At 50.9% G+C, this 27,533-nt stretch overlaps 1 protein-coding gene across 6 annotated transcripts; it reads right to left on the bottom strand.

The window, feature by feature from the left end:
- Nucleotides 1-1,285: 1,285 nt before the first annotated feature.
- Nucleotides 1,286-23,797, bottom strand: P2RY6 (pyrimidinergic receptor P2Y6). Of its 6 annotated transcripts, XM_079103786.1 has the most exons (4): nt 8,018-13,970; nt 6,216-7,901; nt 3,271-3,564; nt 1,286-2,854 (listed from the first exon to the last, which is right to left on the bottom strand). In XM_079103786.1, exon 4 carries the CDS (start codon nt 2,818-2,820, stop codon nt 1,834-1,836), a length of 987 nt encoding a protein of 328 aa, XP_078959912.1. In that variant the 5' UTR covers nt 2,821-2,854; nt 3,271-3,564; nt 6,216-7,901; nt 8,018-13,970; the 3' UTR covers nt 1,286-1,833. The 6 variants fall into 6 exon arrangements, with proteins under 6 accessions (XP_078959912.1, XP_078959917.1, XP_078959913.1 ...); XM_079103791.1 differs by lacking the exons at nt 6,216-7,901; nt 8,018-13,970 and adding an exon at nt 23,124-23,334 and having other exon boundaries at nt 3,476-3,564; XM_079103787.1 differs by lacking the exons at nt 6,216-7,901; nt 8,018-13,970 and adding an exon at nt 23,124-23,176.
- Nucleotides 23,798-27,533: the final 3,736 nt, after the last annotated feature.

Below are 27,533 nucleotides of genomic sequence, written 5' to 3'. Positions count from 1 at the left end.
GAAGCGAAGAGCCAGAACAGAGAGGAGGAGGAGCCCCAGAGCGTTGGCCAGGGGAGGTGCTAAGGGAGAGGAGGAGAGGGGGACTCCATGGCCTGGGGTGGTCTTGGGCCATTTGATTCCCCTTTGCTGCCTCCTCAAGGCGCCTGCAGTACAGATGCCTTTCTGAGGCTTCATAGGACTCAGATCTGTGTTTGAGACACCTCCACAGGGGACAGCAAGGCAGCCTTCCAGGCACCCACAGGTCAAAATGAGGGACCTGAGAGGGCAGGCATGGAACCCAGCAAGGACAGTCTGCCATGAGATCAGGGCTTTCCAGTCACAGGACCTCCAAGTAGCAGCCTCCTGGTGGCCCTAAGTCTTCTCAGGCTGTTGGCTTCTCCTTTTAGAATGACCCAATGTTGAAGTGCTGTTTCCCCTCTCTGGGGGGCTTGTGGTGATGCTCAGGCCCCAAGGATGCCCTCATCTTGAGAACCACTTTGGAAGAGGCAGTGAAGGGGAGGTGGCTCTGGGGCTCTTCTGAGCATGTGACGCTCTGGCCCCACACAGCTCCTTTCCTGGGCACAGGTCCCATATACATGGCCTTCAGGTTTAATTGCTTTAGAGCCATACTCAGCTGATTGCTACCTCTGGGCTTTGAACCCAAAGTGCTTTCCACCAGAGCCTCCTCTTTTAAGAAGTGCCCCTCCTCCCTCGCCCTGCTGAGCCTGCAGCACCCTGCCAGCTCCTGCCCTTGTCTAGACAGTGGCTGTGGGACATGTAGGAGTCCACATGCCTTCCTCCCTAGTCTTCAGCCCATTTCCCCAGGGCAGACCCAGCAGGAGACTGGCCTAGGTTGCACTTTAGTGCTCCCCACTAAGTCTGCTGTGCTCCCACTCTGCCTTTGACATCTGGCTCAGATGGATATTATCAAACTCCTTGGACTGGGTCATGGGCATCTTCTGGGCCCCCCTCCTTCAGGTTTGCCTGTGTCTATCACAGCCTTGATATCACTGTGTCTGTGTCTAGGAGTTGGGAGCCTGTATAGGGCAGGACTGGGTCTGGTTCTTCTGGGACCTCAGAAGCACCCAGGCCTGAGCACAAGATCTCAGTAAACCTTTACTAAATAAATGGGATATCATTCCTCCCCATCAGAAAGCTCACATTCATCTCTCAAAACCCAGCTCAAATACCCTTTTCCTGGAAGTTCTCACTTTCCTTTTGGATCTTCCCTCCTCCCCTTCATTGGTGATGCCAAAGCATGTACTCCATGCTTTGTACATGTACAAAGTACAGTACAAAGCCTCTGTTACAGTTCATGTCACATGTATTTCTGTGAGCAGTTTAACATGGTTTTCTTTTTTCTTTTTTGGCATCAGGGATTGAACCCAGGGGAGCTCAACCACTGAATCACATCCCCAGCACTTATTTTTTATTTTGAGACAGGGTCTTGCTAAGTTGCTTAGGGCCTCGCTAAGTTGCTGAGGCTGGCTTTGAACTTGCAATCCTCCTGCATTGGCCTCCTGAGCTGCTGGGATTACAGGTGTATGTCATCATGTCTGGCAACAAATATTTTATTTATTGATTGATTTTTAGCAGTGCTGGGGATTGAACCCAGGGCTTCATGCATGCCAGGCAAGGACTCTACAACTGAGCTACATCCCCAGCCCTTACCATGATTTTCTTAACTGTGACTGGGAACTTCTGGAGGCCCAAGCCTGTTGGTCTCTGTGCCCACAGAGGGATTTGGGGTCTTCAAGGGGCTACTCCGTGACTCGCATGATTCAGGGTTGGTGGAACTTCTGGTGTCCTGGCCACAATGACAGTTGCCCCACCTTGGGTCCTGCCCAGGAGGACTCAGCGACCCTGCCTCTGCCACTTGGCTGTAAGTTTCCATATGAGTTCATGCGGCCGCCGGCGGAACTTGTGCAGGGTGAAGTAGAAGAGGATGGGATCCAGAACACTGTTGGCACTGGCGAAGGGCCGCGTACCTTTGTAGGCAGCAGCAAAGGCCTCCAGCACTGGGCAGGGGACCCCTGAGGTAGAGCGCACCGCCAGGTAAGCTGTCTTGGTGATGTGGAAAGGCAGGAAGCTGATGGCAAAGGCAGCCGCTACCACCACAGCCATGCGGGCAGCCTTGCTACGCCGCTCCTGGGCCACAGGCCCTGCAGGGCCGTCCTGGCGGCACAGACGGCGGGCCAGGCAGCAGTAGCAGGCCAGCAGGGCCGCAAAGGGCAGCAGGAAGCCTATGACTGTGAGGGCCATGCCATAAGGCATGTAGTGGGCGGCCAGGGATGGCGGGCTCAGGTCATAGCAGACGGTGCGGTTTCGCTGGATGCCCGTGGCAGCAAAGATGGCAGTGGGCATGCACTGGGCTGTCACCACCAGCCACACAGCTCCACACACCAGCCAGGCAGCCCGGCGGCCCCCACGCTTGTGCCAGGGGGCTAGGGGGTGGCAGATGCCCAGGTAGCGCTGGAAGCTGATGCAGGTGAGGAAGAGGATGCTGCCGTGCAGGTTGGCATAAAAGAGGAAGCGCACCAGGCGGCAAGCCAGATCTCCAAAGGGCCAGTGGTCACCTTGGGCATAGTTGTAGATGAGCAGGGGCAGGGAGCAGGCATACAGGAGGTCAGCCAAGGCCAGGTTCAGAGTGTACACAGCTGTACGGGTCAGAGCCCGGCGGGACAAGCAGATCTGGGCAATGACGCAGAGGTTGAGTGGCAGGCCGGCCACCAGTACCACTGAGTACACAGGTGGCAGCAGCAGCCGCTTGAAGTCCTCACGGTAGACGCAGGTGGTAGGTGGCAAGCCTTGGGCCTGGATTGTGCCATTGTCCCACTCCATTTCTGCCCAGCTGGGCTTCCTACATTTGGAGAGGCTGGGGAAGCAAAACGCAACTTTGTTAGTGACATGCTCGCCAGCCACCCCGTAGGCCCTGGCCCTCTCTCGGCCTTGATCTTTATCTGAACAATTAGAGCACCAACGTTGTCATCTCTTATACTTACCACCCCATGGAGGCCCCACATACCACTCACTTCAGGGAAACTTGGAATACAATAAAGCTCAAATTTGGGAGAAATCTAACTTACTTTCATTCTACATTATTTATTTCCCATGAGCCTTACTAGGGAACTTCTATTCATCCTTCAAAACCCTGATCAATAGTCTCTATTGTTAGTGGGAGTTGATGAACTTGGGTTTGAAACCCAGCTCTGCTGCTTAGCATGGGATAGTGACCTAACTTCTCTGAGTCTCAGTTTCCTCATCTGTGAAATGGGGAAATGCTGCACTCACCTCTAAATCACTAAGTCATGCTCTGCAGAGCTGCCCCTGTGCTCTCTGGGATATGGAGATTGTGGTCATGGTGGATCTGCCTGTCTCTCACAGACTGAGAACTTCCTGAGAGGTTTGGTGCCTCTCTGTGTCTTCAAGCCAGAACTGGGGTCCAGAGCAGAGTTCCTGATAACTCTTAGTTAACCCATTTGAATGATCCACACACCAAGAGCTTACTGAGGACAGTTCCAACTTCCTCAGTCTGAATTCCACCTTCCAAAAGCCATGTTCTTCTTTCGGTAGCAGCCTCGTTTTCTGTAAATAGCACAAGGAGGTGACCTAGGACTTCCCTAAGGCTTCTTTCCAATTGACTCAAGGCTACCAAGGTAGGTCTAGCAGTGGCAGACTCCACAGCGCCACCTGGTGCCCACAGTGAAAATAATTTCCCTGAAGACGTGAGGGATCACAGTTTTACACAGATGGAAATCCAGAGGCTGTGAGGGGCAAGGACAAATCAAACATAATTGCTGAGTTAGAAGCAGAGGTAAGCCAGAACCCAATCACCTGATTCAGAGGCATCAACTTGGTGTGGCCCACAGACGTGGAATGTGGAGGTGACAAGGGCAGCTTCAGGGCCAGGCAGGCCTGGTTCCAGTGTTGGAGCCTATACTGTCACACTGGACAGCCCAGGTCATGTCTCCTGCCTTTTCTAATCTTAACAGTAAAATATGTCTTGGGCCTGACATTCAGTAGGTGCTAATAAATACCATGTCACTGCGTCCTACACCTTGTCCCACCTCTCACTGGTTGAGGCTGGGTTTGGGGGGATTCAGCAGCCCAAACTCCTTAAGGGGTTGCTTATTGGGGTTTTGACTCCTGGAAGCCTCCTGGATAATGGCATTTCCATATCATCGATGTCTAGGGAGAGTTTACAACTTAAATCCAATAGACCTGGAAAGCAAAGCCTTTGAGATAGTCCAATCCTTCCTTCACTGTGTTTAACAGATGGGAAAAACAGACCTGGAAAACACATGAAGTCCTGCAAATGTACTCAAAGACTGGTAAGGAATTGAGGCTGAGTATATGGACTTGGATTCCCAGGTTCAAATCCCAGGCTTGCCACATGTGAGTTGTGTGGCCTTGGGCACATTACTTAACCTCTGAACCTCAGTTTTCCCACCTGTAAAACCGAACTTATGGTATCTGCCTCAAGGTTGTTGCAAAGATCAGTGCCTGGCACTGTGTTAGCTGTCTTTAATGTGACTATACCTGCTAAATAAACTTATGATATTTTTAAAAAGTTATATTAGAGCAAATTTTTAAAATTTGATTTTAGTGAAAACATTTTACCCAAATTCTTGTGTGGGTGGGGGGGTACTAGAGATTGAACCCAGTAGTGCTTTACCTCTGAGCTACCTCCCCAGCCGTTTTTATTTTATTTTGAGACAGGGTCTTGCTAAATTGCCCAGGCTGACCTCAAACTTATGACTGTCTGGCCTCAGCCTCCCAAGTTGCTGGGATTACAGGCGTGTACCACTGCGTTCAGCTATTTTACCCAAATTGTAAGCAAAATGATGTTTAGATTCTCTGGTCTGCACTCTACTCACCATATCACCTTTGGTTATCAAAGACTTCTGGTGGGTCTTTAGCCCGTAAGCTTGGACTGCTGTGCGTCCAGCTGAGAGGAGGTGTGGAGCGTGGGGACAGAGGAAGAAGCAAGAGGCCCCCCAGAGAGGCTGGGAAGCCAAGACTGTTATGGGCAAGAGGAGGTTCATTTTTTATCTCTACTTTCATTCCTTTGTTCATCAGGCTGTTCTTTCGTTCATGCATTCATTCTCCCATTTCCACCTGCCCGGCATTGACTCACTGCCTGCTGAATGCCTGGGGGCAGAGTATAGTATGTAGACACGGACAGACATAGAGCTAGTTATCAATATCGCTACAGATGTGCCAGTCTGAGGAGGACCAGTGAGAGCCACAGGGTGGAAGGGACTTTCAGAGCTGAAGTTTGGAGCAAGACCCTGGTGGCTGAGGAGGATTTCTGTGGGTGGAGAGGGGTGCCAGGACACTCCAGGCAGGGAGCAAGGTGGGGAAAGCAGGGTCTGAGAGAAGACCAGTGTAGGGTAATATGTCCCTAAACCTTCCTTTGGGAGGCCTGCCATCCTCAGACCCTGCCTGCCGCCCCAGGATAGCCCTCTGCCTCAGGTGGCTAGAGACTCCTGTTGGTTTCTGCTTCTCCTGCTCCCTGGTCCTCTGGGGACCTTCCTCTCCCTCTTGGAAGGAGTCAGGGGCTGTAGGAGGGGACCCAGGGAACTGTCCTGCTTTCTGGGCAAATCCTTCTGGCCCAGGAAAGACAGGCCTGGCTGTGGCTCCAGCTTCCCTACTAGAGCTTCACTCTGCCTTCTGAGGGGCTGGGAGGGCTGAGCTGTCCTCCTGTTCCTGGCAGGGGCTGCCTAAGGGAAGGCTTGCTTGGCCCCACCTCTAGGCAGCAGCTTGGTCCACTCTTAGCCCTAAGTCCTGGACTAGCTCAGATCCTTGCCCCACTAAGCTGCCTGTGGTGTGGGCTTTCAAAGAGGTGGTTCAGACCATATTCTTCCCAGCATCCTCTGCCCTCCGGGAAACACCCTTCCTCTCCCATTGCAGTGATCCCAAGACATGGGGACAGCCACACAGCCACTGCCAGTCACAGATCCAGACACCCTCCCCGGCCTGCCCATCTTTGCTGTTCTCTTTACACAAGGTACCATTCAGTCCATCTCCATTTGTCAGGATCCTAAGTGTTCACCAAACTCTGTGCCCCATCTTGCTTCTTCTTTTTTTGATCCCCCAGCTGGGCAGAATCCTGTGAGCCTCCTTTAGTTCAGTGCTGGCCCAGTCTCTTGGCCAGAAGTTACAGCTCCTTGTCTCCGGCTGCTCTCCATCCCACCCCACACCAGCCCATGGCCCCAAAATGCAGTGACACTCACATGCAGCCTCCCGTCCCTGTGGCAGGATTGTGGGCCCAAGCCTGCTAGGACCCAGGGAAGCCAGACGCAGGGCTCTCGGCACTCAGACCTCGGTCAGGCTGTAACACCTCCAATGGGTGGACAGCTTCCTCTGCTTCCTGGCAGGGCTGTCTCTGACTGAAATAGCCCCTGGAGGGGCCACCGCCTCCCTGCCACCCCTCAGCCTGGCGGAAACTAGGCCTACAGGAGCGAGGAGGCGGAGAAAGGCTTCCTTCCTGGAACCCCTTTTTCCTGGAAAGAGGGGGATGAGGGGGTTGAACTGGCTGAGGGGAGATCAGAGGCTACCAGCCCCCACAGACCCAGCAGTTTCCTTTCTCCCAGCCCTCTCTCAGTCTTCTCATCTATCAAATGGGTAGGTGGGCGATAAGAGTTCTTGGTCCCTCCTTCAGCTGTAACCCCAGAGCCACTGGGAAGCCATTCATTTTCCTTTTCCCAGTCATTAGCTCCTGCATCCCCCTTCCTTTCGTCATCATTCAATAGCTCATCCACCAGCAGCCTGTCTCCCCTGCCCTCTGTGTGCCAATCCACTTAGTTACTTGCTTACGCTTATCCCTTTCTCCTCCTGTTTCCTTTTCTCCACAGGCATTTATTGAGCCCCTAGTGTATATCATCAGCTCCTCCCACCTCCCTGCTCCGCAACACTCTCTTAGCAGTCGCTGTCCCTTCCATAAAACAGGCCCAGAGCTCAGGAGGAGTAATGAGGATAGAGGAGATGATCCCAGGAACTCACTTGAGTGGGATTCTTCCTGCCTGGGTCAAGCCTGCCCAGCCCCTCCTTACTACTAAACCAGGTCTTGGAGGTGTTACGACAACCAGAGAAAGAAAAGTGGCTCCTCACTGTCCCCAGAAAGCCAGATCCAAGGGTGGAGGCAGCATTTAAGGAGGGTGGCCTGGAGGGAGTGGGCTTTGGTTTGGAGCATCTGTGGCAGCTGGGTGGAGTGGACGGAGCAGGGAGAGAGCTGGGGTTCTTCCCCCACTCTGCCCCTACTCACAGTCTTCCTCCAGACAAGCCTAACCCTTTCTCGGAGCTCCCTCAGCAGACTGGTCACATTGGCCACCAGAATATTGGGAGGATGACTATCTAAATGGAGTGAGGACTCCCTTCAGTCTGTAAGATGCTGAGGACCCCCTTAGGACCGAAGAGCAATTGGGGTACTGATCTCACCCAAAACCCATTTCACAGGCAAGGAAGTTGAGGAACTGAGTGGGAACTTAAAGTTTGGATCAAACTGAGAAATTCAGGTTTGAACTGCTGGTAAACACCTGGTGAGTTGTGTGCAAATGGAACACTTGCTGTTTATTCAGAAAGTTGCTGTGTAACCATGGACCTCCCTGTACGATGAACAGTGCTAGGGACCAGGACAAGGTAGCCTGGGCTACTTACCACCCAGTAGCTGGTCCCCCAGGATGACCTCCTATGGATATCCCTGCTCAGAGTGGGTCACTATCCATACAGCTCTGAGGGATTCCTAGAGGGTGTCAGTCTCAGGGCAGGACTTGGGTAGAACATCTGAATATTTTGGTTCTTGCCACTGGGCAGTTGTCTTGCTGCAGTGAGGGCCTGAGGCCATGAGATGGCGCCAGTGGACAGTCCGGGATGATCCACACACAGCAGAAGCCTCCCCTCTGGGACTGGCATTGAGCAACCTTAGGACTGGGTCCCAGCCTCAGATCCTCTGACCCACTCCTCTGCCCTTTATCCTTCCCATACAAGCTCACGTTCTCAGATCTTTACCCTGGTCAGTATGGCTCACTGGAGCCACAGGGACATTGGTGATAGTGACATGGCTGGTGCCAAACCCTGTCTTTCTGAGGTATAGGCCCCAGGAATGTTGCTGTCTCCACTCTAGGAACATCCTCAGTAAAAACACTGAAGCCTTTCGCCCCATAGGAGGACAACCTCTGCTGGTTTCCTTTTCTCAGCTCAGGTGACAACCATGAGGTCAGTTCTGCAGCAGAAGCGGTTGAGTTTGGACATGAGGAAGAATGGACAAGGTTGAAGTTCTTTCAGTTACTTAGATTCAGTGGTCTCAGGCTACCCTTTCAATGACCCCACACCTGTCCCACCCCTAAGGCCTTTGTGTCTGGAGTGGATGAGAGGCCAGTCAATCAGAGGCCAGAGCTGAAAGCCTGAGTCACTGCCTGCCAGCCAGTTGGGGCAGAAAGCGGCTAAACACAGATGGGCCTGGGAAGCTTCCAAACCTGGGTCTGCCTGCTGGGAAACCAAGCCCGGGAACTCCCTTGCTGGGCCCCTGGTGTATGAGATTAATAGCAAGGGCACAGGATGACAGGGGTCAAGACCCAGCTTCCTTCCCCTGAGGAGTCGGACAGGCTGGGATCCACCAACAACTTGCTGCGTGACCTTCTGACTCTGGGTGTAAACAGGGCTAGTTGTGGCACCTACCTTACTGGGTCATTATGCCCTCTGTGTTCCAGGCATCAACCCAGTCTTGATCCTAGACAGCATCTGATATGGGGCAGAGGTGCTGCAAAGTCCACCTCAGGCCAGCCTGAGGCCATGGCTCCTTGGGAGCCGCATGACAGTGGACAGTGTCCCCAGCTGGAGAGCTCTGGTCCTACATGTGGTATCAGGCTGACTGCAGAGACAAGCAAACTTGGAAGTGGGGCACAGGGAGGGCAGGGGACCTGCTTTCTCTTCTCCTTTTCCACTTCCTCTTCTCCCCTTCTGCTCAACAGGAATTAAAATTGGAACTGAAAACGCCATTTTGAGAGCAAGTAAAAGGAAGCCGCAGTTTGGGGGACTTGGGGGTTGGGAGTGCTTCCACTGGTTTCTGAGCAAAGAGGGAACTTGCCTCTCCTGAGCCCCTAGTGTGTGCCAAGCAGCAGTGCTCCCAGGGTCCCCACCTCCCCTGGGACACAGAGCTTTATTGAGCATGGGCAATGTGCTAAGCACAGTGCAAATTCCCCCCCCCCAAAAAAACCAAAAAACAAAAAACAAAAAACCCCCTCGCTGACAGTTGGTCCACTCTTCATGATTTCTGTCCCCATTTTGCACATGAGGAAACCAAGGCGGGACAAAGTTAGCAAGAGGTTTTCTCTGACTGAAGAAGGTTGGGGACTGTGGTAGCCCTAGTGGACCCAGGGCTGAGAGGTCACAGGGCAGTGTGGAGGTGAAGAGCTTGGGAGAGGGCACAGAGGCCAGAAAGCAATGAGGCAGGGCAGGCGAGGAGCAAAGGAGGAGCCCTGGGCCTGGCTTTCCTGTTCCCTGGGGCCCACAGCACTCGTCCCTCACCCCAGGGCCTTCCTATAAACCCTGGTCCTGGAGTGAGTGTGGCAGGCCGTGGGCCTTGCCTGGACCCTGGGTTCTGCCCACTCCTTTGTCTCCCTGTGGAGAAGTCCACTTGGACTTGGAGGAGGCTGCTTGGCTGTGAGGAGCACAGTTGACTGCAGCCTCCCAGTGCCTTCAGAACCTGCCTATCCTTCCAGATAACCAGGCTCCATCCGGGAAGAGTTGGCTGCGGTCCAGCACGTGGCCTGCCCTGCAGCCACTCACTCCTGGGCTCCTGTACAGATTCTTCCCACCCAGTTTCCAGACCCTCTTTCATGATGAACCCTGCCCTTGCTTTTCCTTTGGGGGATCCCCTTCTTCTCAGAGTCAGAGGAGGCCCTGTGAATGGGCTCCTCAGGCCCTGTGGCCACCTTGGGGATGGGTAGGCCACCTTCACTGGGTGCTTGGGAGTCAATTCTGGGGCATTTGCTGGAAGGTTGGGAAGAGACATGTTTTCTACTGGATTTGCAAAGTTGGTAGGAAATGAGTCTGGATCTGCTATAGCCATTTGAACTCTGTGCCAGGCACTGTCCTAGGCACTGGAGACTCCTCACCAGGAGACCATCCAAAAATAAAGCCACAGGGAGGTAGAGTGGAGAGATGGGAACATACGGGTTCCTGAGAACATCATGGAGCAGCTGGTTCCTGCTATGCCTGAAGCTTTACCTTCCACAGAACTTTTTGGTGGTATGTCTGATAAATTCCCTTTTTATCTTAGTTCATTTGACCTAGAATTCTGTCACTTGAAATCAGGTGTCCTGCCTGTAGAACTGCCCCCCTCCATGCTTTTCCCTCCTCTCTCCACAGACCCCTGCTCACAGTTTTGTTCCCAGAATCCCAATGTTCCTGCATGAGAAGAGAGAACTGACCACATATCTGAAGGCCACCAGAAGCGGGCAGGAGGGGACAGAGGGTTGAGACTGCCAGGTTGAGACTGATTCCTGCAGGGGCAGCCAGGCAGTTCCCTCTGCCCCCAGTTCATTTCCCATGAGTAAGTGCTGTGTCACCTCAGTGGCTCTTGGGAGGGAAAATGGGAAGCTAGGAGCCTGGGCACCATCCTAGATTCATCACCCACTTGCTGTGCGACCTGAGGAGGTCACTTCACCTCCCCGAGTCTCATTTGTCTCAGTTACTTGCTGCTAGCTTCTTGGCTGCTCAATAGGTGCCAGGCACTGTGCTGGGTGCACTTGCTTCAGGGTCTCACTTGCTCTTTTACGAGCACCTGGGTTGTGGTTGGTTTTGTTCCCACTTCACAGATGAGGAGACAGGCTCAGAGAAGGCTGGTGACCTGCCCAAGGCGGCACGGTGAGTCAGTGGTGAGCCTGGATGAGGATAAAGATCGGAACAATGATACAACCTCTGTTCGGGAAGAGAGGTGACTTTTCCCTACAGGAAAACTGAAACCAGAGAGATTAGGAACTTGCCAAAGCACACAGTAAACCCATCATGACACCCTGACCCTTAAGAACAGTTTCTTGAGACCGGAAGAGAAATAGGAGTTGGGAAAGGGAAGCCAGACCCAGGGCCAATAGCAGACAGGCTCCTTCCCTTCTCTAACTTGGTTAGGAACTGGGGACAAGTTTGCTTTGCCTTTGGGGCCCCAAAGACCACCATGGACTCTACTCCCAAGAAGTATGGGAAAATGTGCCTGCGTGAATCCAGTCAGTGAATGGGAACAGGGCTCTGTCCTTGGTGCTGCCTCATTCAATATATTTTTTTAAAAGATCTTTGTTTTGACTGATGGCAGAGAAGATTTGTTGGGAGGAGTAAAGGAAAGGCCTGCAGGAGTAGCATCTCTGAGCCTGTCTGAGCCCCCCAGGCCTGACCTCAAGAAAAGCAGACCACCAATACTGGCCGAGTAGTTATTATGGGTCATGATCCTTCCTGTTTCACAGACACAGAGGCCCAAAGGTAGGCAGTCTGTCCACAACTCAGGTCGGCATGGAGGGAGCCTCGGAGAACCCAACCTCCCCTGAAAGTCAGCTCCCTGTCTTGGATGGTGCTGTGACAGCCCCTAGCACCTCCGGGGCCTGAGCCCCCCTGGTGGAGATAAAACATACCACTGGACCCCAAGTTCAGGGGTCAATGACAAGGGGGCGTTCTGAGTTCTGAATTCTCAGAGTTGGAGAAGCCTTAAGATCATCTGACTCAGTGCTTTTACTTCCCACCCAAGAGGAGAAACCCCCTGAAGCCCCCGTCAGGGCTTGTCTAACCACCTTCTTGCATACTTCCCATGACAGGGAGCTCACTCCTCTCCCAGGTTTCTGCATTCCACCTGGAGAGAGCTCCCTGGGAGAAGTGCCCCATCACACCAAGATCTGCTTCTGGTCACTGCTTCCCTCCCCGAGTCCAGCCTGCCTCTGGGGCACAGAGCTCGTCTGCCCAGGACAACCTGCCAAGACTTCCCAAGACCATCATCAACTGGTTTTCGTTTCCAGTGCTCATGTCCAGCCCCAGGGAAACCTAGTGGTGGAAGCCATAAACCAGGCATGAGGCCAGAGGGCTGTGACTGCTTCCCAACCTGAAGATGAGACCCTTTGCCACACTCCGTCCTGTCTTACTCACCACCTGGGACCTGGGATGGGGCATGATCTCTTCTTCCTATTTTGAGAAGAGGAAACTGGGGCCCCCAAAAGTTTACTAACTGGCCAGGGCCGCCAATTGGTTGGTGGTCTTCAGATGGATGGACTGCCTTCCACCCTCAAATGTCAGCCGGGTAGGACTGGGGCCCCATTTGTGGCTGACCCACTGTAGGAGAAACAGGGCTTTGTAGGTAAGGGTCTCAGGGGTGGCCTTGGAGGAGGGTATCAAAGGTAGGGTCAGCTCCTGGTTCCGCATGCAATGTGGGATGTTGGCAGGTGACAGGTGGCTCCTGCTATGAAAGTGTGATGGCATGTGGACCTCACTTCCTGTTCCTCGCTCCAGTGACACCTTTCTCTATGTGGCCTCCTGGCTACTCTAGCTATTATGGAAAATTCCTGTCCCACACATGTCCATGTGTGTCCCCACTCCCCTTCCCTGCTGTGTTCTTCTCCCTAGCTGGTCCTCTTGTAACGCCGTTCTATTTGCTTGCTCATTGTCTCTTTCCCTCCACTAGAATGGAAGCTCCACCAGGTTTTTCACATTTTGTTCACTGCTGCGTCTCCAGTGCCTGGCACATAGTAGGTGCTCAATAAATAATTTTTTGAATGAATTTCCAGGGGTGGCTCAAGAATGTCTACACAGAGAGGACTTAGGAGCAGAAACCTCACTTGGGGGTATAGGGGACTTGGCAAGCAGTGGTTTGTACTTACAGTAGGTATTTATTAGGGATTTGGAAGAGATAGAAAGGTAGGGGCTAAAGGACCTTAAGCCACCACCATGGCTGTTTCTATCTGGTTGTGTATGAGATTGAGGCCATGAACAATCCCAACTGAGAGGGGCGAACAGGCAGTGACCAGGTGGGGCTGGGCTGCAGACCCTTCCCTTCCACCCAGTCTGATGTCTTCTCTAGGCTTTGAACCTCCTCTCAGAGTCTGCACTGGCCTCAACCAGCTTTCCTGAGAGCCTCCCAGTCTTCCAACCTTCACACACACTTTCTCTACACTGAACCTCTGATTCAGCCTCCCCTGGCCCAGCATCCTGGCCTCCCTCCCCTTCCCCTACTCCCAGGACCCAGCATTCTTGTGAATACCACTGATCAATTTGTATCCCTCATGCTTAGCCCATCAGACTGCCCTTCACTCCCCTCTCTTCTAGGCCTGGGCCTTATTTTGTCAGTCTCAACTTCTTCATGTAAAGAGGGCCCTTTCAGAGGGATTCTCTTCAACTTCCTGCCTCCTAATAAAGCCCATGTGCTCCCTTCTCTCCTAGGCCCCCACAGCCAGGACAACTCCAGCCCTGTCCTCGTCAATCCTGCACCACATCTGCTGCTTCCTCCCCATCAGCCCACTCTCTCAGCAAACCTCCTCCCCTGGGCCTCCCCAGCTGTGTTTCTTCCTCCCCTCACATCACACTTCCTCACTGACCCCACTTCCCACATCCCTGGGTTCAAGCCCAGAGTGAAAGTCTTCAGGCCCAGCTCCAGGAAGAGCAGTGGGCACCCTGTTTCCCAGGCGAGGCTGGTGGAATGGGATGGAGGAGCCAGCCGCCATCTGAGCTCATCACGAGGAAATCTCCTAAGGGACTGCTGTAACAGGCCTAGGGGATGAGTGTGCAGGTGACCGTGGGCTTGACGTCTGGGTATCACTGGAGGTGGTGCAAGGCTGGGGAGGGGGGCTGCCTTTGTGTCTTCTAGGAAAGGGCCTGGACCCTGCCCAGAAGGTGGGTGGCCAGTGGCACCTCCAGAACATCTGTTTGGGGGTTTATAGAAGGAGTGGGTGGGGGGAATGGCTGGAGCCGATTCCTTTGCATAGCTCATGATGTTGGTTCACTGGTTTGAGAAAACACCACTGGGGAGGGAAGTCCTTAGAGCTGATGATGGAGCAGGAGAAGGTGGCAGAAGGAGCTGGTGAGAGCTTGTCCCTGTACCACTTGAGGATACCGAATGTGAATATCCCCTCCTGGAACAGGTTTCTCCTCAGAGCTCCCTGGAGAACCTAGAGGTCTTCAGCCAGTGGAACTGGATCAAATACCCGTTTCTGGCATTCATACCTTTGGCCACCCATTACTGTTCCCTCTGCAAAGCTCTGCACCCAACAGACCTGATCTTGTCCTGGCTGTACAGCTTATGGGCAGTGACTTTATCTCTCTCTAAGCCTCAGAGTCTTTAATTAGAAAAAAATTAAGAATAATTGCAGCATTGTTGGAGGCTCAAATGAAATAATGGAACTGAAGAATCCAGTGTCTGGCACACAGTCAGTTTTTACTCGGCGGAACTCCTAGTCTTGCTCATCATTTTATACAAAGCAGCAAACCTCATGAGAAAAGGCCTACCTTGCAATTTCACGTCTTCATTCATTTGATGATCATTTATTGGAAGTCTTAAAATGTGCAAGGACTTCTCAACCTGGGAGTCTCTGAGAAGACAGAGGAGGCTTCTACCCCTGTCTGGGGTATCAAGGAAGGCCCTCTGGAAGAGGAGATTCTTCAGTGGAATATGAACAAGGAAAGGGAAGGTGTTCCAGACCTGCTAGAGAGGTAGGCACAGGGCATCGGCGAGAGTTTGTTTGCAGGTGCTAAGAGGCCTGGCAGAAGGAGAAGCTGAAGTCCTGAGAGCCAGTCCCAATGGGCCCAATGTTGGGCTACACATTTGGCTTCTTCATTGTAGGTACTAGCTATAGAGAGCCCTCAATAGCTTCTTAAGCAGGGCAGAGGCATCATTAAATTTGAGATTTAAGAGGTCCCTTAAGTTGGATGGAGGATGGATTGGTTGTATTTAGAGTCCAGACCAGAGAAAATAGGGCCTGAAGTGGAACCCTGAGTATAGACAGGGAGGTTTCAGGGATGAGCCAGAGGTAAGGTTAAGTCAGGGGCCTTGTAACCAGGCTCACAGCAGGCTGCCACCCATTTGCCAGCCTTGACAACCAGAGTGCTAAAAAGACAGAAGAGTAAGGAGGGTCAGAGATGCCCTACCATGGTCCTCAGGCCACAGAAGGGAAGCCAGGAGGGAAGCAGGCAAGAGGACACTATAATCCTGCAGTGACCCTGTGGGGATTCTCCCATCTCTGTGTTCCAGCCCCAAGTCTGCTGCTCCAGTCGGGCTCTTTCCAGTGAAGTCAAGGCATCGTTTAGGTAACTGGAGACTTGCCCCACCTTCCAGGCCCAGGCAGGCCCTCCTCTCTTAGACGGGGAGGGAAGTCCTTAGAGATTGAGGAGTCCTCTCCTCTCCTTCATATTCATCCTATAGGAGAGGAAACCAAGGCCGAGAAACAAGGGGCATTTGGCCCTGGGACAGCACTGCCCTCTGGACACGGTGTGGGATAGTACCCGGCTCCTAGCCCCAGCCTTGCCCCTGGGCAGCTGGATTCAAAAATCCTGAGGACACTCAGCTGGTGAAGGGTGGAGCTCCAACAGCACCAGTGTTTTCCTCTGCCTGGTTCTTGTGTCCAGCACCATTCCCAAGGATCACTTCCCTTCTATCTCAGCCTGTGTCTCTGCAAGGCATGGCTGAGAGGCTCAAAACAGGAAGGAACCATGTGCCATCTGTTCCAGAGCACTGGATCTGGGCTGGTCTCTTCTTAGGTGGAGGAGCCCGAGCCCCACCCTGCCCAAAGAAGCCAGACATGCCATCACAGAGCTCAGCCAGGCTGTTCCCTGTCCTCAGCTCCACCTGCTCTCCCACAGTATGGAATCCAGCTCTGGTCCTTGAGCTTGCAGCCTTGATCTAGACCCTGAGTGTTTGACTTTGTGCTTGACCTGGACCCTAGCAGGGGTGGTGATAGGTTGAGAGAGGGTGTGGGATGACATGGGAGATACACCTTCTGTGGAAAATGGCTAGGTGTCTGCTGTGTCCAATCCCACCTGCAGAGGTCAGTAGGTCAAGCCTGCTCCTTGCCCTTTCCCTAGTCAGAGAACTGAGGCCCCTTCACATCAGTCACCAACCCGTTTGTGCTCCAGTCTGACATTTGTCTGTTTATCCCCTTTCTATAGCCAGAGGGACATTTGCTCAACAAAAATATGACCTTATCCACATCCCTTCCCAAGCCCTCTATAGCTTCCCAGTTCCTGAGGAAAGAGGCAGACTGTGGCTTCTCGGTTCTCAGCATTCACTGTCCCTTGCATGTGATCTGCCATGCCTGATCTACTTTCTGTTTCTGGGACCAGCTGTGCTCTCCTTTGCTTCCTGGTCAGTGCTCTTTTGATCCCTGGCCTTCCCTTTTCTGCCATCTGCAATTGGAAGACTCCCACTGAAACCTCAGAGATGGAGGACATCCAGGTCTGGCCCCCAGGAGCTCAGTGTGGACAGCTCAAGGGACATGTACCTGAGACCTGTAATCGGAAGCAGACATCAGTGCCTGAGGCATGCAGGAGCCTGGGCAGGGAAGCCTCATTGAGGAGGCAGGAATGAAATGGCCAAGTGAACCTGTGGCATTTCAGGTAGGGTGAACAGGGAGGGCAGAGATTGAGTGTCCTGGGCTCACCCTCCAACCAGTCACGGGGCCACCTCCTTCAGAGAGTCTGCAGGGACCAGCTAGGAGTCCTTCTACTTCTCTCGGACCTCTCTGAGAAGCCTAAGGCGAGGGAGGCTCTTTCAAGCAAAGCCTTCTAACCCTGGCTGCCCATCAGATTCCCAGATTCCTTTTGGGGAGGAATGTTTGACTGTCTAGCATCTCTTCCTATGGGGAGCCTCCTGCCCTATTTAGTGGTAATCTTTTTCATTCATGGTGGCCACCTGACCCAGACCCAACCAATTAGAGCATTCATCCAGACCCCTCACCAGTGATTGGCTCAGGGGCAACCAATTAGAGTTGCCTCAGCAACTTAGGTGGAACCAGCATGAAAGCTGCTTTTTTCTCCTAGATTATCAACTGTGAGAACTGGTACTTCTGGAAATAATTTAATTGAGAAGCAAAAAGTCAGGAGAAAGGATACTGTTATGGTTTGGATATGAGCTGTCCCCCAGATTCTTATGTGAGACAATGGAACAATGTTCAGAAATAAATGATTAAGTTATGAGAGCCGTAACCCAATCAATGGACTAATCCATTTGATCGATTAATAATTTGAAAGGATTATTGAACTGGGTGGTAACTCTTGGGCATGTGGGGCATGACTAAAGGAAGTAAGTCACAGTAGGTACATGCCTTTGGGGTTTATATTTTGTTCCTGGAGTCTTGCTCTCTTTCTCTCTGCTTCCTGGTTGCACTCAGCTGAGCAGCCTTCAAATGACATGCCCTTCCACCATGATATTCTGCTTCATCTTGGATCCAGAGCAATGAAGCCAACTGACCATGAACTGAATCTCTGAAACTATGAGCCCAAATAACATTTTCTCCTCTAAGTAGTTCTGGTTAAGTATTTTGATTATAGTGATGAAAAGCTGACTAACAAAACACAAAAGTAGAATGCTGGTGGCATCCTTGTAACTGTTGGATCTAGCTATACCTTGGACTCTTTATTTACATGAACTTTTTCTTGCCCAAGCTAATTGCATTTGACACTTGCAATCAAAATAGCCCTGACCACTATAAAACCAATAGCACAGGCAACAAAACAACAAAATAGATAAACTGGATTTCATCAAAATTAAGAACTTTTGTGCATCGAAATGCATTATCAACAGAGTGAAAAGGTAGTCAACAGAATGGAAGAAAAGTATTTGAAAATCATGTCTGATAAGGAGTTAATATCCAGAATATATAAAGAATTCCTGCAACTCAAAATTGACAACAAAATCAACCCCATTCAAACATCAACAAAGGACTCTAACAGACATTTCTCCAAAGAGGATATACAAATGGCCAATAAACATGCAAGATGCACAACATCACTATTAAGGAAATGAAAATTAAAACCTGGAGCTACCACATCACACCCACTAGGATGACTATAATAAAAACAAACCCCAAAAACCAAAACCCCCTAAACAGGAAGCAACAAATGTTGGTGAAGAGGTGAAGAAATTGGAACCCTTTGCATTACTGACCTGCTGGTCAAATGATGTAGCTTCTGCAAAAAACAGTATAGCCATTTCTCAATAAATAAATATATAGACAAACAAACATAGCATTACCATACCATCCAGCAATTCCACTCCTAGAATTCCAACCAAAAAATCAAAAGCAGGACTCAAACAATCATTTATATAGCAAGGATCACAGGAGCATTATTCACAATAGCCAAAACATAGGAGCAACTTAACGTCCATTGACTGAAGGATAGATAAACAAAATGGCTGTATACACACAACATATTATTATGCAGCCTTAGAAAGGAATGAAATTCTGATAATGTGCTATAAATGGGTGAACCTTGAAAATAATATGCCAAGTGAAATAAGCCAAATGGAAAGGGGCAAATATCATATGATTCCACTTATGTGAGGTAGCTTGAGTAGGCCAGTTTATAGAGACAGAAAGTAGAATGGTGGCTTCCAGGACCTGGGAGGAGAGGGAAAGGGGGAGCTGCTGTTCACTGGGTACAGAGTCTTAGTGCTAAAGCCAAGTGCCTGAAGAGCTGGCTTCTCTCTCTTTCCCACTCTCCACCAGGGATTGTACCTAGGGTTGCTTAACCACTGAGTCCTTTTTATTATTATTTTTATTTAGAGACAGGGTCTTGCTAAGTTGCTGAGGCTGTCTTTGAACTTGCAGTCCTCCTGCCTCAGTCTCCTGAGCCACTGGGATTATGGGCATGCAATACTGTGCCTGGCAAGAACTGGTTTCTCTAAGGAGCAACACTCATCCTTGGAAACTGTTTCTCCCTTTTCACTCCAGCTGCCAGGAAACTCAGTCAAGATTTCCTACTTGCTCCTTTGTATCAATATTAGACTCAACCTTCTATGTAATTTCTAAATCCCTGATCCTAGTTTTAAAAATATCAAGATGTAATTCACATACCATAAAAGTTAATTTCAAAGTATCATGTCAGTAGATTTTAGTATATTCACATTATCCTGTAGAAATTCACAAGACTGTGCAATTATCATCACTATCTAATTTCAGAATATTTTCATTACCACAAAAAGAAATGCTGTACCTATTAGCAGTTACTCCCCATCCCTTTTCTCTCCCCACCCACCTGCTCCAGAAACTGCTAATCTTTCGTTTTTATAAATGTGCCTATTCTGAAAATTTCATGTAAATGAAATTGAACACTATGTGCCTTTTGGGGGCCTGGCCTATTTCACTCAGCAGTGTCTTCAACTTTCATTCACAATCGAAATTTCATTTTCATAGCTGAGTGATATTCTATTGTATGGGTACACCATGTTTTGTTTATTCATTCATCAATTGACAGACATTTGGATTGTTTTCCACTTTTTGGCTGTTAGAAATAATGCCAGTACTTGTGTTCAAGTTCTTGTGGGGATATATGCTTTCAGCTTCCTTGGGCATACACCTAGGAGTGGAACGACAGGGTCATATGAGAGTTCCATGTTTAACTTGTTAAGGGGTTGCCACACTGGTTTCCAAAGTAGCTGCGCCATCTTAGACTCAACAGCAGTGCATGAAGCTTCTGATTTCTCCACATCCTCACCAACTGTCTTCATTGTCTTTCATTATAGCCATTATAGCCATTGACTTTCATTTCTCTAACCATTCCTTTTTTGTGTTATTCATATTTTTGCCATTTTGTCGTATCTATTTCTTTTTTTAAAAAAATATTTTTAGTTGTAGATGGACACAATACCTTTATTTTGTTTATTTAGTTTTTCTGTGGTGCTGAGGATTGAACCCAGTGCTTCACATGTGTAAGGTGAGCACTCTACTACTGAGCCACAACCCCAGCCCTGTTGTATGTATTTTTGTTTGGAGGCCTGACATCTTTTATGGAGCAAGTTTCCCTTGGAATGAGAGAATCCTGGGTTTCAGGGACAGATAGTCCTGGGTTTGAATACTCCCTGTTTCTATCAGCTGTATGACATTGTGCAAGTTATTCAACAGTCTTATATTCCTCACTTATTAAATGCAAGTTACAGTATTAATTCAGTTAAATCTAGAATAAACTCCAGTGTGGGTCTGGCCCAAAGTGAGTCCTCAATGAATCTCACCAATGAATCCAGGAGTTGGGAGGGGAGATTTCCAGCTTGGGCAGAAGTCTAGGGCTGTTTCATTTTTAATCTATTATCTGATTTACTATAGTACTTTTTTTTTTAAACAACAGAGGCATTTTTGTGTGGCAAATACTGACCTCTCTGTGCCCCTCCCCTCCATGATAAGGAAGTGCATCCACCTTAAGAACTTAGCCAGGACCAAGGCAAGGGCATGAGATGCTACACCCGTGCACTATAGTATCAAGTATTGGGGAATCTGTAGGGTCAATTCTAACATCTTACAAATCTTGTCTCTTGCTCCAACCATCACACTAGCTGTTACCCAAGAGAATTTCTCCTCTCTCAGATGAAGGGCTCTCCAGGGCACAGAATGAATAAAGAATTCCTAAGAATCTACAAATAATGTTATAAGCATCATCTTATTTTATCTATTCCACAAGCTGGTCAGGTAGGTTCTATCACCCCATTTTACATGTGGGGAAACTATGTTCAATAACTTGTCTGAGATCACACAGCCAGAAAATACTGGTGCTTGGATTCAAACTCAGCTTGGATTTCAAAGTCTGATTTCTTTCCCCGGCCAGAGACTGTCCCTGCCATGCCCTGATCCACCAACGGAAGGCACAAAACACTCAGGAACTGTGGGCCTATCTGAATGGCCGCTTCCATTCCCCTGACATGACAGAGAAAATGCTTTTCCTTACTCTGAGCTGGGATGTGTCTCCCGGTGACACAGAAGAATGTCCACTCCATTCCAGGACATGAAAACAGGTACTGCCTGGCTTTGCCTCAGCTACTGCCAACTTCATGAGATTCCTAGATCTCCTAGCTCCTGAGCCCAGTACATGGCTGGGCACAGAGGTCGCTGACCCAGCCTGGGCCAACTCCACATATCAACAATGCATGTTGAATAGGCCTTGACCTCCCACAGAGCTAAGGAGAGGGTCAGCAGGGGAGATTGTGTAAGGGGTGATGGGAAGAGAACATCACATTCCCTGATCAGGGCATTGGCTCTAACTAGACATGTCACCAGACAGAGCAGAAGAATCAGAGCCTGGGCTGCCAGATCCTCACCCCAGACTGAAATAGAAACCCACTTCAGAAGCAAATGGGGAAATGGCCCCAGAGTGGAAGGGGTGGGTTGGGGTGCTATGCAGCAGGGCCCTGTGGATGCAGCCTCCTGAGACAATTACCTGGGCTGTGTCCATTTTATGTGAAACATTGGGTATATTGTAGGTGTTTGATTAATGATGGCCATTGCTGGGGTGGCTTAATCTCTTTCAGCTCAAGATGGAATGCATGATTTATTCATTTGCTCTTTCATTTGTCCATCAGTCAGCCAGTCAGCACATGCTCACTAGGTCGGCCACAACAGTGACAAATAAATTTCCGGACTGAGTTAGGTTGAAACTTCAGAGTACTACCACTGGACCTCTGGGTATTCTGAGTAAGCCATTTCCCTTACTGAACCTTCATTTCTTTGCCAATAAAATGGGAACAATGATAGCATCCCTTGAGGAAACTGGGATGTTATGAAGAGTTGATGGGACAATGCAGAAACAGCCAGGGCAGAGCCTTAGAGGGAAAAGCAGTGGTAGGTGCCCGGCAAGCTCCTGGCCCTGCAAGACAGGGCCATGCAGGAGCTCCCAGCAGCCAGGTCTCCAGGGAAGCCACAGGATGAGGCCAGGGGTCAGGCTCAGACACAATTGCTACATTTCCGCACTGTGGCCCCCTCCCTTTCTGGTAAATTAACAAATGGTGAGGAAATGCAAAAAAAGATTATAAGAACTTTGAGGAGAAGAGCCCCAGCCAAAGAGCAAGTTAGGGAGTGTAAGTTAGTCTCACCTGGCCAGATCTGGAGTGTGGAGTGTGCACAGGCACATGTGTTGCACCCACATGCGCACGTTCGCAAACTGCACATTCTCATGCATACACACCCAAGGGCTTGAACACGCGAGGAGAGGCACAAAACTTTATAGTATGCAAACAGACTTCTCATTTTTCATCTCATTTGATGTGGAGGGGTGGAGAGATTGTCCATGAGTTGGCTTGGAGCCCATTCTAGAGGTGGCAAGATGTGTGAATCCTATGACATTTAGGATTCAGGGCTGAGCATGTGCTCAGAGTGCTGCCTGCTGTCCCTTGTGGTCAGCAGAGTTGGGTACAATAGAAACTCCTGTTCTCTTGGACACACTCATTCACCCCGCTCTCTCTGATTTCACAAGTCACACCTGGACTAAAGGACTCAATTTCCCTGTTGGTCACATGGAGACAGCTCCAGGCTGTCCAAGATTGAACTGGGAGGCTTCCGCTGGCCTCCTCTGCAGACTCGCATTTGGTTATGCCATCTTTCCTGTTCACTCCCACCAAGGCTCTTGGGGCAGGGTCCAGCCTCTGTCCCATGGGGATCCCCAACAGCATATTACAATGAACAATTTTCAAAAAAACTCAGGGGAGGGGCTGTGGATATAACTTGGTGGTGGAGTGCTTGCCTGGCATGTGCAAGGCCCTGGGTTTGATTCCCAGCATCACAAAACAAAACAAAACACACAAATCTTAGGGAAAGATCACTGCTGCCCCCACTTCACATAGTAAGAAATTGGGACCCAGAAATGAAATGTGTCCTGTGTCACCCAGGATTCAAACCCAGACCAATGTGGCTCCAAATCCTGTTCCACTATTCCACTCCTCCACCAAGGCACAGCCCAATCACCAGGTCACCACCTCGTCCCCTCCTGTCTGTGCCTCATGTCAACCCTCTGAGCGGTGCAGCAGGCTCCAGGCACAACTGGGCAGAGGAAAGAGGAGGAAAGAGGAATGCCCCACACCTGTCCTGCACCTGCTCCAACCTGCAATGAGCCAGTGGTAGTAAGTGGACAGCATAATGTGCTCTCAGAAGCTACCAGAGGAGTTGGAAGTACCCAAAGCTCCAACCTGGGAAACTCACCCGGATGTTAGTGAGTGATCTGCTTGTAGTCCATGAATGCTGGAGTGAATCCTGACCTGTGGAGCAGCCCCCACTGCTAGTCAGTTCCTGCGCCACAGACTGCCTTCTGCAGAAGTCCTGGGAGCAGCAGATGAGGAAACAGAGAACAAGGAGGAGGGGAAGTGACTTGCTGCCACACAAAGCTGGTGAGTGGCAAGGCCTGACCCAGTTCCTGAGGACCTGTTGCTCAAGTGCCTAATGAAAGGCTGACTCAACCACCACCCAGCTGGGAGCAAGTCACCTCACCCCAAGAATGGGCACCAAACATCTAGCCTGAGGGCTACTGGGAGCATGGAGGGTGAGAATATCTAAGGCCCAGCGCCTGGCCCAGGGAAAGGCACTCATCCCATGACCATTCTCCCACACCTCCACCCCAGCCCTCTCCTGGCTTCTTTCAAGTCTGGAGAGAGTCCTGTTCCTGTTCATCACTGCCACAGGGAACAATTACCCTGGTTTTCTCAGCAGTGCCTGCAAGGTCCATTAAGAGAGACAGACGGAGACTATGGGCTCGGTTGTCTGTGGCCCCAACCCCATGGATCCAGACATCTGCTCCCCAGGGACTAAGGAGGGATCCTCAGGTCCAGCATGATTTGGGAGAAAGGGCTGAGCCTAATTTACCATCCCCCTCCTCAGGTCCAATCCCTTCTTGGCTGAGGGTGGCTCTGCCTCTGGTCTGTGATAGGCCTGGGCTAGCCCCTCCTCATTTCTAAGATTACTCTCCACCCTCCTCCCCTTCCTCCTCCCCTTCCTCCCCCTCTTCCTCTTCCACATCTTTTTTACAAGTACTTAATGACCACCTGCTTGCCCCAGGTAGAGAGGCACCTGAGGGGACAAAACAAATCCCTGCCCTAGAGGCACCTGCATTCTAGCAGGGGAAATGGATTTATTTTAGTTAATGAGTAAATAGGTAGTCAGTCAGGTAATGATAAGAGCAACCGGAAACCTGAGGGAGGGTAAGGGGCGGAAACCCAGGGGCTACCATCTCAGATGGGCAGGACAGGCCCTTCCTGGATTTGCTGGACACCCTTTTTCCCACACACCTCTAGTTTTTTCTTTGGAGAGGACCATCCAGCCAGAAGGAGACCCTGGCCCTGATCTGTACCAGGCCTTGCCTGGATGGATCTCAGCAGTGAACGAGGACCAAGTCTGGGCTGCCAGGCCGCAGGCTGCAACTCGGGACTGTCAGGCTTTGGTTTGGAGCATCCTGAGCTTGCCTTCCTCTTCTCTCTCTGGGAAAGCCCTCTGCAGGCTCAGAGGGGCAAAACACCCCCCAGAGCTAACCACAATATCCCACTGCAAAGAGGAGGGTGCCAGGCCCAGAGAGGGGCAGAGTCTTGCCTGGGTCACACAGCAAGGTACGGGTGTCCTTGTTCTCTCTCCTAGCCTCTCCCCTGGCATGTGCACACTGGTAAAGGCTGAACTTCACAGAAGAGTGCTGGTCTCTGAGGGAGCTGGCTGTGACCTCAGGCAGCCACAGGTAAAGGAGCATGAAGTTCTCATGTTGAGCCACTTGTTAGTCCTAGCCTGCCTCATCTTCTGGGCTCTGAACCAGGCTTAGTTCTCATACTCTAAGCACCAGGAGGCAAAGCACTTTCCTCCAGGCTAAGCTTGGGAGAGTTTTGTTCAATTCTGCCTCAACTTGCTGCATGACCTCAGGCGGTTCCCACCCCTCTCTAAGCTTCAGTTACCTCACCTGGAAGAAATGAAGGCACCTGCATCTTGAGGGTATCATGAAGAATGGGAAGATGCTGGCAAGAATGCAGTTTGCAAACTTTTAAGCACTACCCAAGTGTCAGGGATTGTTATATGCTCATCTGAAAACCAGCTTCCTCCCAATTTGGGGCTCTCAAGGACCCCCAAAAGTAAGTCCTTACCCTTTTTTTTTTTTTTTTTTTTTTTGGGCAGGGTACTGGGAATTGAACTCAGGGGCACTAGACCGCTGAGCCACATCCCCAGCCCTATTTTGTATTTTATTTAGAGACAGGGTCTCACTGAGTTGCTTAGTGCCTTGCTTGTGCAGAGGCTGGCTTTGAACTAGCAATCCTCCTGTCTCAGCCTCCCGAGCTGCTGGGATTACAGGCATGGGCCACCGCGCCTGGCAAGTCCTTATCCTTGATGAGAAATAAGTAGAAATTCCATAGAACCTGTTCTTCAAAAGAACAAAGCCATCTCCACTCCCAGCCAGTGACAGGTATTGACAGGAGGGCCCCTCCTCTGTCCCTCTGATGAGAAGGTGAAGAAGGAGAAGTGAGAAAGGGACAGACTGGAGCCCTGGGAGGAGAAGGCATAGTGTCCAGGTAACTGAACTCAGGTCTCCAGGTGGGGGAGGGCCATGCATGGCAGCTGTACGTGAATGTTTGGTACATGACTGTCTTCTGGGGGCTCATCAGCCACACGTCGGTCTGACCTTGAGGATGCACGTGTATTCCCAGGGGGGTGTGTATTTGGAATTGCAGTGTAGTATGTGCACAAGTGTATCCCTGTGAGCAGCTCTGGAGTGTATTGTTTGCTCACATTGTGTGTTTGCTTGTGCCTGCCTACTGCGGGGGTGGGGATGTGCCCTGCAAACCCCCAGCCCACAAGTCTTGTTTTCCCAGGTTGGCACTCCTTGCCACAGCTCCCAGGCTGGCCCACATGCCAGGAGAGATTTGTGGGGTTCCCAGGCATTGCAGCTCTTAAATTTCCCTGGAACAAAAGTAGTTACTTAAGAAGAGGGGGATGGCTTAGAGGATTAACTAGGACCTCCCAGCTCAGCCCTTGTGGGTTGCCAAGGTCAGATCCCCACTGTCCTTAGACCTTCAGCTGTTTATGGATACTGGCCCATTCCTTCCTGCCCTCACTCACCAGCAGGAATCCTGTGGCCTCTATTAGAGTGAGTCAAGTGCTTTGCAGTTTATACCCATATACTTGTTGGGTGATGCTGACCACAAGCAGGGATCTTGGAGCCCTGCCTCCAGAGGCCCTGCCCCTAGGCAGCCACTGCTAGTGCCGACTCGGGATCCCCCTTCCTGGCCCTGTTGCACTAATGGTGCAGTACTGGCCTCTTCCCTGCATGGGTCTTGTCTTTCTGGACCAGTGGTTCCCTCACTATAGAATGGAGCCCCTCCCGCCCACTGGCTAGTGCTGAGAAGGGTCTCTGTAACCTGGATGAGCTCTGGCAGGAATAGTTTACTGTGCATCCCAGACACAAGAAGGGCAACACTGCCCTCAGCCCTGTCTGAAGTAGGAGATGCTTGACTTAGTTTGCAGGAGTTGCAACTAGGAGTTGACCCCTAGTTTGACTTCCTTTAATTGACCCCACTCCAGGCTTGAAGACAGCAAGCTTGGTGGTGTCCTCAGACAGGGGATGCTGGGCCCTCTTGCTGAGCCTCAGTTTTCCTGCTCTGCACCCTGAACCCCTCATCCTGTACACGGCCTGGGGTCTGCTGTTAGTCATTTTAGGCAGGCAGTGGCCGTGGAAACCTGGCAGGGGTGCAAGAATTATGTTTCTGCTGGGGAGATAGCCAATTTTTAGAGTGCTTGCTTTGCAAGCACAAGGCTCTGGGTTCAATCCCCAGCACCACAAAAAAAAAAAAAAAAAAAAAAAAAAAAAAGAAGTACGTTCATTTCTGTGGATGTGATCCTGTTGTGGGGCACGCACAGCACATCCTGACCCTGGCACACAAGTCTGCCGTGTGAGTGCACAGCTGCTCAGGTACCTGCTGCCCTTGGAGGCATGCCCCCCAGAGCATGCCCACACGTACCCACATACGTGTGCACCCATGTCCAGCCTGGCACAGGCAGGGCTCTAGCCCAGCTCAGCAATGAGTTGCAGACGAGGAACTTTCTGAATCAGGAAGGATGGAAAGGGAGAAGCTGATTTTTGAATGGATGCCAGACCTTCTGCTCCCTCCCAGAGGTTATAGGGTTTCCCCAAGGATACAGGTGGTTTGGTGGTTTGGTGGGCCCACCCACTCCAGTCATCCTACAAACCCTGACCAGAATCCTCAGAGAAGGCAGGCAAAGGTCCCTTTGGGTGTGCAGGCCCTGACTTACCCAGTCAGCCACCAGATCAAAGTAAAGTATCAAGCTAATCACTCTGAATTCTGGAGCTCAAAGGGAAGAATTTGGGGTAATGGGCATTTCAGAGAGATCAGGGCCATTCCCAGGTCACGGGAGCCCTACCCATTATCCTCAAGTCTCAACTCTTACTTCACTAGGCTTCTGGTCCATTCCTTCTACATTTACTGGGTCCTTCTGAATGGTGAATGATCGCCAGTACTGGTGAGCCTGTGGTACGCAAGGAAATCATAGTTCTTGTCCTCAGCTCAGCTTAGTGTCTTGCCTTCCTGGGGCTTCAGAATGGGGCTCAGGGGCATCAGTCCTAGGCTC

Source organism: Sciurus vulgaris (assembly GCF_902686455.1).
Source record: "Sciurus vulgaris genome assembly, chromosome: 11".
Lineage (NCBI taxonomy): Eukaryota > Metazoa > Chordata > Mammalia > Rodentia > Sciuridae > Sciurus > Sciurus vulgaris.
This window is presented reverse-complemented; position numbering and strand designations above follow the sequence as displayed.